The sequence below is a fragment of the Electrona antarctica genome (assembly GCF_951216825.1).
Source record: "Electrona antarctica genome assembly, chromosome: 13".
NCBI lineage: Eukaryota > Metazoa > Chordata > Actinopteri > Myctophiformes > Myctophidae > Electrona > Electrona antarctica.
The window spans coordinates 27,709,331-27,721,830 of NC_136794.1; the positions used below are offsets into that span (position 1 = coordinate 27,709,331).

General features: G+C 43.2%; 1 protein-coding gene across 2 annotated transcripts in view; it reads left to right on the forward strand.

The window, feature by feature from the left end:
• Window positions 1-8,432: 8,432 nt before the first annotated feature.
• Window positions 8,433-12,500, forward strand: part of frzb (frizzled related protein) — a 16,699-nt gene continuing 12,631 nt past the window's right edge. For both annotated transcript variants that reach the window (XM_079518540.1, XM_079518541.1), the window contains exons 1-2: window positions 8,433-8,960; window positions 11,322-11,570. In XM_079518540.1, coding sequence (XP_079374666.1) covers window positions 8,756-8,960; window positions 11,322-11,570 — 454 coding nt within the window. In that variant the 5' untranslated portion in view covers window positions 8,433-8,755. The remainder of the gene's footprint in view (window positions 8,961-11,321; window positions 11,571-12,500) is intronic.

Genomic DNA, 12,500 nt, shown 5'->3' on the forward strand with positions numbered 1-12,500 from the left:
TGTGTGTGCAGCTGGAGTCATGTTTATCTTGGAATAGATTCTTGCAGTTTCCAAGAATATTTCCACCACCAGAGAGAGTGAGACAGAGAGAGAGACAGACAGGCAGTGACACACACACACCGAGAGTTTGGCGTGAGACGTGAGAACAGAGAGATTTTGGACGTTCGGTGTGTGAAAAAAGCAGAGATGAAAACGTTACTACTGACTCAGCAGTTTATTATTGTTGTTAAACAGATGGAAAACCCCTGAGAGAGAGAGAGAGAGAGGGGGGGGGGGGGGGGGCAGAGGGAGAGAGGGGGGAGAGAGAGAGGAAACAGAGGGAGCGAGGGGAAGAGAGAGAGAGGGGGGAGCGAGATTGAGAGGGAGGGAGGGAGAAAGAGGGCGAGGGAGGGAGAAAGAGAGAGTGTGGGAGTCAGATAGAGATAGAGACACACGCAGACAGACCTACACACAAAGAGTGAGAGCAAAGGGATGATGTTGCGAAAGGAAGGAATGTTCAAACCTCTAGATTCAAGTGGTTTTGACGCGTGTGTGTGTGTGTGTGTGTGTGTGTGTGTGTGTGTGTGTGTGTGTGTGTGTGTGTGTGTGTGTGTGTGTGTGTGTGTGTGTGTGTGTGTGTGTGTGTGTTTTGCAGGCTTGCGCGCACGTCTTGGCAATCTCTGACGTGCAACGCTGCTCCTCGACATCTGACAACCATTACAGCTATATCTGACCTGAAATCAGCTGACACACAAACACACACGCACACACACACACACACACACACACTCAGTTTGGCTAGTGACATGACACAGGTTTGAGACCCAGTGAGTGCTATTATAATACACTAGTTCATTCCCCAATAATGTCTCTAATAATAGGGTCCCCTAATTGTCATCACCACCGAGGGAAAAGAAGACCTTGTGTCTTGTGTGTATGAGCCCAGGTTTGTGTCTCCCTTCATGGGCCCGACGCGAGTGAAAACTAGAAAGATGCAATAATCCTGCGGAACTGTGAGTGTGGTTGCCTGTCTCTAAAGGAAACCACACTTGTGTGACAAGAGTTTCTCTGAGTTGGGTATGTGTCACCACCGTATACCGTCCAATCAGATGAGGGCAAAGCGCACAAAAGCCCTGGGAAGAGTTCTGAATCGCTGGCCAATCGGAGGGGAGAATAGAGAGTTACTGCACGAGTGCAATACTAACTATAACTGCACTCTGTCGAGTGCCTACTTGCGTTGCACACTTGCACTTAAGTGCGTTGCACACTTGGACACAAGTAGGCCATAAATGGCCTACTAGTGCGCAAGCAGAGCGCGCAAGTACTGTCGACCGCTACGAACTTTCAAATCTCAGCCTCTCTGTAAAACATTGAAATTAAATACTAAAGTCGGGTTATAACTGGCTGTCAATGGTGACATAATTAATTAATGTTTCAACATTGGTTGGGTAACAGGTAACGTATGTATACATGTATGTAAGTTGAATGTGGTCGGCTGGCTTTTTTACGTGCGTATGCTTGGTAGGTATACATATTGTTGATGGTGACGTAATTAGGATATGTTTCAATGTCGGGTTATAACTGGCTGTCGATGGTGATGTAATAAAATTACATACATGTATACATACAGACATTATCTTTAATTCACCCGACACTGAAACATATCCTAATTACATCACCATCGGCAGCCAGTTATAACCCGACATTGAAACATATCTTAATTATGTCACCATCAGTATATATACCTCCGAGCATACACGTGCATTCGTACGAGCACGACCACAATACTTGCGCGCTCTGCTTGCGCAAGTAATAATCTGCTTTCGTATAGGCAACCATGACACTAATAACTTATCTACAAGCTCACAATGTGTCACAATGCAACACATTGTGAGCTTGTACAATTTTCACTACTTTTACTTTATTTTAATTTCTTTTCTTTTTTATGTATGGAATGTTTTTGACTCTTTGAAAATGAATAGCATTCTATTATTATTATTATTATTATTATTATTATTATTATTATTATTATTATTATTATTATTATTATTATTGTAATTGTAATTGTTTTTGCTTTGAAAACCGTCCCATTTCTCAAATGTATCTTTTGAAAGTAGCCGATCTTCTAGATCAGCTATTTTCAAATGGCCGAAATGTACAGTATATACTGTAGGGCTGAGGTAGTTTACTGTTTGTTTTGTAATTATAATCACAATCTACAAAGTAACTAGTGAACTAAAGTTTTCAAATAAATGTAGTGGGGTAAAAGTACAATATTTTGATAAGTGGAGTAGAAGTAAAAGTATTGGATATTGGAAATAAGTACAAATACATCAAAAAGTTACTTAGTTACTTGTTTCCACTGTGGTCCTGTCAGTCCAAACATGGTGAAGCACCAGTGGAATATAAACAGTCCCAATTTGTACGACACAAGTTAGAACAAAAATAAATAAAATAAGATATCCACTCCACAACCATTAAAACTTCAAATTAAATTGCCTCCCTAGCCTCTAAGTCTGTGAATAATAAAACAAACGGTTCCATATTAAGAGTTTTACTGCTAATTAAAAAAATAGCCATCTATCTATGAGATCTATGTTCTTTGCTGTAAACCAAACACATCAATAAACCTGTGTAATAGACTGCAGCATGCGGAGACTTTGCTTTTTAAGGTGGTTTAAGGTCAGTGGTTCTCAAAGTGGCGTGTGGGGACCCCTGGGGGTCCTTTGGGGGTCCCTAGCAAGATACCATCTAAATCTGTTTAGCCACTGTAACCCTGTATGTAGGCTATTTGAAAATAGCCGATACAGCCGTTAGCTTGTCTGTAGTCTCGCGTTGCCAGACTGTTGCCTCTCGAATTTTCAAATGCTTCAGTCATATACTCTCTCTCTCTCTTTAGTTTGTCCTCAGACGAGCCCTCCATCGTCGCTTCCAGTCATCCCAGTTCTCCATACAATCGGCCAGCTCGTTGGTGCTTTGCGCTCCTGCGTCGTTCTGGAGTACATCCACATAGTATGGGACGTCCTCGTGACCGGTGCCCATGTGTTGGTTCCCACAGCACCAGTTTGCTGGCTGGCAGCTCCTGGTGTCTTTGGCAGTGTCCTGCAAGTCTCATTCTCCTGGCTTCTATTTTGTCGCTCACCCTGAATATTCCAGCATACAGATTCTCGTTGGAAACATATGTACTCTTGCTGATGTTGAGCACTACACGTAACATTCTGGTGTAGCACGCATCTAGAGCCTTCTGCAGAGTTTGCTTCAGGGTCCAGCATTCACTGCCATATAGGAGAACAGATTCTACCATCGCATAGAAGAAGCTGAGTTTGATTTGTCGGCGGAGGTTGGAGGTCCATACGCTGGCCATGCCATTCAGGGCCCTCCATGCAAGTGCCTACTTTTAGATCTTGCTCTGTTGAGTTGACCCATGAGCCCAGGTACTTGAAGTCCTTGACTTCCTTCAGAGCAGTGCCTCCTGTTGTTGTGAGAGGTGGATGTTCCGTTTGGATGTTATAGGAGATCACCTCAGTTTTCTTGGCATTCAGCTGAAGGCCAACCTTGACACACTCTGACTCCACTCTGCTCAAGAGCTCCTGTGCTTGCTCCATGTGGTTGGAGAGCAGGCTGATATCATCCGCGTATAGTCTAGGTCTGTCAGAACTACTGCAGGGTGTCTTCTTGACCTCCTTGGTGTAAGAGCAAAGGAAGCTCTGATCATGAGTAAAATATAAATGCTTCCGTCATACAGTCTGGAGAGCGGAAGCTCTGACCATGAGTAAAATATAAATGCTTCCGTCATACAGTCTGTAGAACGGAAGCTCTGAACATGAGTAAAATATAAATGCTCCCGTCATACAGTCTGGAGCAATGGAAGCTCTGATCTTGACTCATGATATAAAGCGGACGTTAAGCCTCCTCCCCACTTCGGTTTCGTCTTTACAGTCGCACAAATTAATATACATCCAAATCATCTAAGCATATATAGCTTGCTGCTTAGCAGAAATGGAAATACAATTTAAATATATTTCAAAATATATTTCCGTGAACCGAAACGGCAGCTTCCTTGCGTGGATTCCGGTTCCACGCAAGGAAGCTGCCTGTTAGAAGTGCCTCTTTTATTATTAGTGAAATTATTTTTTGAAAAGAATGTTTTAATTTGTTTTCTTCTCGTGAAAATGTGTGTTTTTATTGTCCGTGGAAATCTTTAGAAAACATTTAGGAACGGAAAACATAAATAAAGGGATATCCACTCGCGACCCACAGGAATGCATTGGCGACCCACAAATGGGCACCCCAACCAACGTTTGAGAAGCAGCGTTTTAAGGTAGTGGCGACGGTATAAAGTAGAACAACAAAACCGTTATAGGTGAAGACGGTATAAACTAAACACGGCGAGCGGAGCCCACCCCGAGCCAGCATGAGGCGGTCTTGAAAGGAGCAGCAGGAATCATTGCGTACTCACACAGAATTCATTCCCTCTGAGCCTCTGTCATCGGTTAGAGAGGACTGCGTGTGCGTGCCAGAGTGCAAATCAAACCGCTTGAAGCTATCATTCGTTTCAGCTCCCCCCCCCCCATCAAGCTGCTCAAATATAATGCTGGCAATGTGGCAATAGCCTAAAACACTGGTTCGGGGGACCACTGGCCTAAAAGAAACACAGCACTTTTTGCACTTAAACTCTTGTAGAGTTTATTTATCTTTGAGCGGTGCCAAACGCTCCCAAGAGTGACACACACACACACACACACACACACACACACACACACACAGTCTTCTCTCACCCAGCAGGACACCAGCTATAACAATAAAAGTATACTTGCACCACTCAGTTCACACAGGTGCGATATTTTAAAGCCAAATATTGATGTCAAACATTGACGAAATTGTCAATAAATGTAGTCTTAGTTTTAGTCATCATAGCTTCGTTTTTAGTGAAAAAAGTTAGTCGACGAACATTTTTCGTCATAGTTTTAGTCGACGATTGAAATCAACACTGATGTAGTATGATGGCTAGGCTACTGTAGTGTACACTGCTGAATATAGCAACTACTATGACGCTAGTATGTGGTATTATGTGTACTAATATGACTTTACTACTATTATGCAGTACTCGTAGGCTACTGCTGTGTACTACTAATATGTAGCCTAGCATAGGACTGTGTGGAGAGTGTACTGACTGGATTCAGGCTGTTTTAACTGAACAAATATTTGGAGGGAAGCACACACACACACACACACACACACACACACACACACACGCTTGTGTTACTATTCTTGTGAGGACATCATTAACATCTTGAATGAATGAATGATTTTTTGTCAATGTTATGAAGCTTAATTCACCCTAAAGCAGACAATAGCAATTACAATCTTCCAATATGTGTGCTATTCCCGGTGCGAGACATGCACCATGTGTAGCCAGCCTACTACTGAAACTAAGTCAGGCATCGCTCTGACCCTAAAACTAAACGTAGACGGTCTCCGAGGCTCCGGGTGCCGAAATCGCCTTTGGACGACTATTTTAATATCAATTAATTACGGTGATCAACTGCTAATATCTCGGATTCTTCTTTTTGGGTCAAAACAAGCTACATTTGCCCCTCATTTTTCAAAACTATATGATCCTCGCTTACAAAAAGTATGTTTGGGGTGGATTAAATGACATTTGCTGCAGCCGTTAAATAGGGGATTTTTACTTCCTGACTTGGAGTTTCCGGCCAAAACGTCTTTCAATCTAAGAGCCTCACCCATTGAGTTATGTGTGGCGCTCTGTGCTACTCCGAGTCACCACTAGATGGCGGTCAATGAGTTAATACTTAAGACTGACTCAGCGGCCATTTTTTCCTTCCTTTTTGAGGAGTGCTAGCCCCTTCAATGCCCAGCTTTCCAGGTTTGTGTGAACACAAACATTGGCTTGTGATTGGCTGATCACCCCATAGCGATGATTTGATTGGCTGAGCAAAGTAGGCTATTGAGGATAAAAGTGAGGGCAGAAAAGTGAAGACGCCAAAAGTGATTGACCGAAATGATGACAAAAGGGAGGAATGCAAATTGTGATTGACCGGAATGAGATGATGTATATGATGACGTATGATGATAAGAGCGCCCCTCACTTTGTGTGATTTCCCAGATTGCTCTAACCCTGACCCCTAAACCTATCATTTAAATGCTGACCCCAACTTAAATGGTCCTCACAAAATGTCTATTTATCAAATTCTAGTATACTGTATAATTTATTGGGGGCATGTGGCACTCACAAGTATAACAATAAAGGTAGGCCACACACGCACGCACGCACGCACACACACACACACACACACACACACACACACACACACACACACACACACACACACACAGCACTAGTAACAGAACATTCAGATTGTGCAAAGACACAGAGAGCAAGCACACACCCCCCTCTCGCTCTCTGAGTGAAGATGATGGAGGCATGGTAAGAGTGAGTTGTGTAAATGGATTATCTGCTGTTGACTTTTCATCTAAATGGAATCAAAAGAAGAAGAGCAGAGCTTTAACATAAGAGAGGGAGAGGAAACAGTGGATAGAACCAACTCAGCAGTGGCCTTGTGGTTAGAGTGTCTACCCTGAAACTGGGAGGTCGGGGTTTGATCCCTGGCTGGGTCATGCCTCCCTGGTTGGTACTCAGCATCAAGGGTTGGATCAACTACAAAATGATTCCTGAGCGGCACGGCTGCAGCTCACCGCTCCAAGAGATGGGTCAAATGCGGAGAACAAATTTTGCATACAGCAATGTATGTAGTAATATTAATAAAATGAATTAATAACTTTTACATACTTTGATAGCCTATAGGCCTATTTTGATGGCAAATTAATGCTTTTGTACTTAAGTATTGTTTTTGAATACATGCCTTTAATACAGGTATATGTTTATATTGTGATCATTTTACTAATAAATAAATAAATAATAATCATTGGCCAGGGGTTCTAAAATATGTTTGGCACACATGTGACCCCTTAAGGGGTTGGTATAGGCTACCCCATCCTCTCAACACTGATACAACCACATGTGTAGCCCTGCAGGGGTCGCAACCTTTTTGAAGTGCTGTGTTTTTATTTTCTGAATAGTCAGTGTGCCATGTCAACATTATGGACATCAGGACATTTGTAATGATCAGTAGAAATAACCCACCTATCTCCCAGACTCCAACCCCAGTCAGAGTTCAGTTTGCATACATTGAGAGCTTAATTGTCTCCACCAGGCCGGAGGCATGGAGAGAGTATGTTTTGCACTCCGTCCGTCTGTCCGTCCGTCTGTGTACAGCTAATCTCCGGCACTGTTAACTCGGTCGATGCCACATTTTGCACACACTCCCTGGATGCCAACGATGAACCTCTGCCCCAAATTTTCCAGAACGGCCTGTTATAGCGCTACCAGGAGGCCGACTTTTGAAAAACATTTTTTCTATATTACTCCTCCAGATTCTGTCCAAAAATCCCGCAAATCGTTACACACTATCTCTATAGTCATGTGTTCAAGCCGGATCTTTCCGATATTTCATATTCCATCCTAATTCCTAACATTTGCTTTCAAATTTTGCAGGATTGGCCCGTTTGAAATAAAAGCCTCAAATCATGAACGCAGCATACAATTTACGTGAAATCTTTCACGGACTTTCCTACTAGGCTGAGGAATATATCCAATGCTTTTCACATTCAACAGGTGGATTTTTGCAAAACACATTTTTGGAACAAAATGCCTTAAATCATCCAATTGCCATCCAAGGTGTAAGAAGAAATGGCACCCTTTTCACTGGCCTATTATAGTGCCACAGGAGGCCACAACCTGACCTGCCCTGGTGGAGACCTGTGCCCCAAGGGGCACTTTATCTAGTTTAATGTTATTTTAAAAAGATAAATCCTCATGCCAGTGTGTGCCAGTGATCACCCTTAACTGTGCCAATGTTGGCAACTGTGCCCCAGCTAGCCTACTGTACATTTAGATGGCATATTGGAAGTAGGCCTATTATAAAAACTTTTCAACCAAAATTATTCAAACCCATTTCATATGGCACAGAATCTGGCACAGAACATGCCAAATGTCAAATTTGCTTTCAAAACCTGACAGCGCACACTTTTCAATTAGATGAACAAATTGTAATGACACAGCATAAAGGGTGAAGGAGGTCTAAATGATTTCGCGGACCTGGTGACCTGCATATGCGTCGCCTATGGGTCTTCCACCCGTAGCTGCAGGGAAGTGGTTTTAAAAGGGTTTGGTGTGAGAGAGAGAGAGAGAGAGAGAGAGACGGAGGAGGGATGGATGGATGCATGGATGATGACGATGATGACGATGATGATGAAGAAGGCTTCAGAATAAGAACCGCCTGCCCTTAAGAGGGAGGGAGCTCGGAGGCGGACTAGAGAGAGAGAGAGAGACAGAGGGCTCTGTAGGCTACAGGAGCGATGAGCCAAAGACACATAACGCACACATAGTTCTGATAGAAAAAGGATTTCACACATTCAAAAAAAAAACCCGATCATTCCTCCTCCTGGTATCTATAGCCTATACGAGTCGACCTTTCGTCCACCGTTTGTTCAACCGTTTTGAAGGAATTAGAAACGAACAAAGAAGACACTGTTTTCACTGAAAACACAAGAGTGGGAAGTTTGGACTCTTTGCTTGAAAACTACTTTTTAAAACACTTTTTGTTGTTGTTGAAGGCTACCGACAACAGCAGACAGAATAAGTGCGGTTGTTTGAGCTGTCATCCTCATCTTCATCATCATCATCATCTTCGTCATGTTTCGCCTGGCCGCGTTGCTGTGCTGCCTCCTCTCGTCGTGCGCGCCGTGGTGGCGCGCCGCGCACGCTGCGTCCTGCGAGCCCGTGCGCATCCCGCTGTGCCGCTCCATGCCCTGGAACATGACCAAGATGCCCAACCACCTCCACCACAGCACCCAGGACAACGCTGTCCTGGCTATAGAGCAGTTTGAAGGTCTACTAGGTAACTATACCTATTAACCTGTACCTACCTATACCTACCTACTAGGGATGTCCCGATTTTTCGCATCCGATCCCGATACCTCAATTTCTGTGTTAGCCGATACCGAATACAGATACCAGTGTCGTGATCTCATGTTGTGTTTATAGCTATATCTCGTGTTGTGTTTATAGCAGACTCATCACTCAAATGTGCACTTGCAGTTTGGGCAACTCCAAAGCAAACTCCACATGTCCCAACATTTTATTTACATGCCTGTCTACCCCTTACCCCTGTGTTGGATCTGTGATTAGACTGGCATATTCACAGATACCGATATGACCCGATATGACAAATAAGGGCCGATCCGATTTTCCTGATACCGATACAGTATCGCGACAGTATCGGGACATCTCTACTACCTACCTACCTACCTACCTACCTAACTAACTAACTATACTGTACCCAACTACCCAACCACCTCCACCACAGCACTCAGGACAACACTGTCCTGGCTATAGAGCAGTTTGAAGGTCTACTAGGTAACTATCTACCTATACCTATTAAACTACCTAACTAACTATATCTATCTACCTATCTAACTAACTGACCTATACTGTACCCAGCCAACCATCTCCACCACAGCACGGCAGGACAACGCTGTGCTGGCCATAGTTTGAAGGACTCCTAGGTAACTAGTAGGCCTACTTACCATAACTATAGGGCTGTCCATAGAGCAGTTTGAATGATCAGACAGACAGACAGACAGACAGACAGACAGATATAGTTGACGGATAGTTTCCAGGCACAGAACTCTATACGGTAATCATATATATTATTTTTGTAAACTTCAATCTCAAACTGCTTCACATTTAATACACATTCTGTAGAACTTCTTCTACTGACCAGTAGCCTGCAACCACAGTCTGATATACTGTTGTACTGGGAGCTGACCAGTACAACCACAGTCTGATACTGTTGTACTGGGAGCTGACCAGTACAACCACAGTCTGATACTGTTGTACTGGAGTTGACCAGTACAACCACAGTCTGATACTGTTGTACTGGGAGCTGACCAGTACAACCACAGTCTGATACTGTTGTATACTGGGAGCTAACCAGTACAACCACAGTCTGATACTGTTGTATACTGGGAGCTGACCAGTACAACCACAGTCTGATACTGTTGTACTGGGAGCTGACCAGTACAACCACAGTCTGATACTGTTGTACTGGGAGCTGACCAATACAACCACAGTCTGATACTGTTGTACTGGGAGCTGACCAGTACAACATTATGTTATGTTTATTTATTTGACAGGATGGACATCGCATTACATTGGCTGAACCAAATGCAAACTACGAATGGTAGTTTTCAACACCTGTCCACAGGAGACTTTTCTAATGTGGAATAGCACTATAGTCTAAAACCCAACCCAAGTTCGAAATAAATAATATATACCAGTAATATTTAACATCATCAAAATCAAACCCAATACATTAACCTGTGAAACAAAACAAAAGTGGACATAATCATTCAGGTAACGAGTCAGAAACTATACTATTCAGCTCCCAGTACAACAGTATCAGACTGTGGTTGTACTGGTCAGCTCCCAGTACAACAGTATATCATATAGTTTGAGTCCTCTGTTAAACACATGACCATTAAATCCATCTCTAGTTTTAGAACTGTAGGCAAAGAGTTTCAAAGTTTCAGCCCCCTTTACTGAGAAGGCAGACTGTCCCAATGAGAAAGTTACACTTTTCCTTTCAACAGGCCAAAGGGAGAGGAACCGTTAGTCAAGTGACTACCCTCCACCTTTAGAAAAAAAAGAATGAAAAAAAAAAAATCCCCAACCTGTACATATCTTTTTGAGTGGTGTAAACCACTCCTACAACTGGCTTTGTTAGTCTGTCTGTGCAGAAAAAATGAGCATGGTTGCTACGGTCACCCAGTTCACCCGGGTGTGATTTCATTACGTCAGACATTACGTCAGACCACAGCTGATCAGGCTATATAACGGGTGTGATTTTCATTATATATGATGATTTGAATTGTGTTGTTATTTTTCATGTCATGATTATGAATTGAATACCTGAATGGAAACAAGACCACAAGGACATTTTCGGTGATCCCTTTTGACGTGTGTTTGACTGTCTGTCAGTCAATCAATCAATCAATCAATCAATCAATCAATCAAGTAATCAATCAATCAATCAATCAAATATATTTGAAATAACACATTTTCTTCCTGCCCAAATATATTTCAAGGTAGTTTGTCTGATGTTGATACGTACAGTAGTTCTATGGCCAAGCTGAACTCTCTCTCCCTGTATTGTATTGTATTGTGTGTGACGTGTGCGTGTGCGTTTGTGCGTGCACAGGGACGGGCTGCAGCGCCGACCTGCTGTTCTTCCTGTGCGCCATGTATGCTCCCATCTGCACCATCGACTTCCAGCACGAGCCCATCCGGCCCTGCAAGGCGGTGTGCGAGCGCGCGCGGGGCGGCTGCGAGCCCGTCATGAAGCGCTACAACCACACCTGGCCCGACAGCCTAGCCTGCTCCGAGCTCCCCGTGTACGACCGTGGGGTCTGCATCTCACCCGAGGCTATCGTCAAGGCCGACGGGCCAGGTCGGTGGTGATTTTAGTTTATTATTGTTACTAGTAGAGCGTGGGATCCCTCCAGGCTATGGGACGTCTCTCCGTGTTTGTTTACAAAGTGACAGAGAGACGGAAGCAAAGCCAGGGGCTATCTCTAACCTATACACAACCTACATATTTTAGCGTGATGATTAAGTTTAAAACGAGTAATACACTGTCTGGATGTAATCTTGAATGAGAGTAGTTTGTAATCAAAACTACCTGTGTTTGGAGGACGATGCAGCAGTAGGAATCAAACGGGTGAGCTTCATTTTGATTGGCTTTTATTGACGTGAGCCTCGACACGTCATCACGCAGCACGTTTTAGTTTTCAGGAAGTAATTAAAATTTGATTTTATGGACTTTTTTGTTCATATTTTTCCAAATCACATGTGGGTCAATAAAACAATAGCATACCAAGCCTTCCCACCCCCCAAAGTTCCCGCTCCAAAAATAAAAAATAAAATTAGACACATTAACATTGAAGGATATAGAATTTACAATTTAGGCATTTAGAAGACGCTCTTAATCTAGATCGATTTAACGCTTCTGAAAAGTTTCGGAACCAATCAGAGCGTGGGATCCCTCCAGGCTATGGGACGTCTCTCCGTGTTTGTTTACAAAGTGACAGAGAGACGGAAGCAAAGCCAGGGGCTATCTCTAACCTATACACAACCTACATATTTTAGCGTGATGATTAAGTTTAAAACGAGTAATACACTGTCTGGATGTAATCTTGAATGAGAGTAGTTTGTAATCAAAACTACCTGTGTTTGGAGGACGATGCAGCAGTAGGAATCAAACGGGTGAGCTTCATTTTGATTGGCTTTTATTGACGTGAGCCTCGACACGTCATCACGCAGCACGTTTTAGTTTTCAGGAAGTAATTAAAATTTGATTTTATGGACTTTTTATATACAA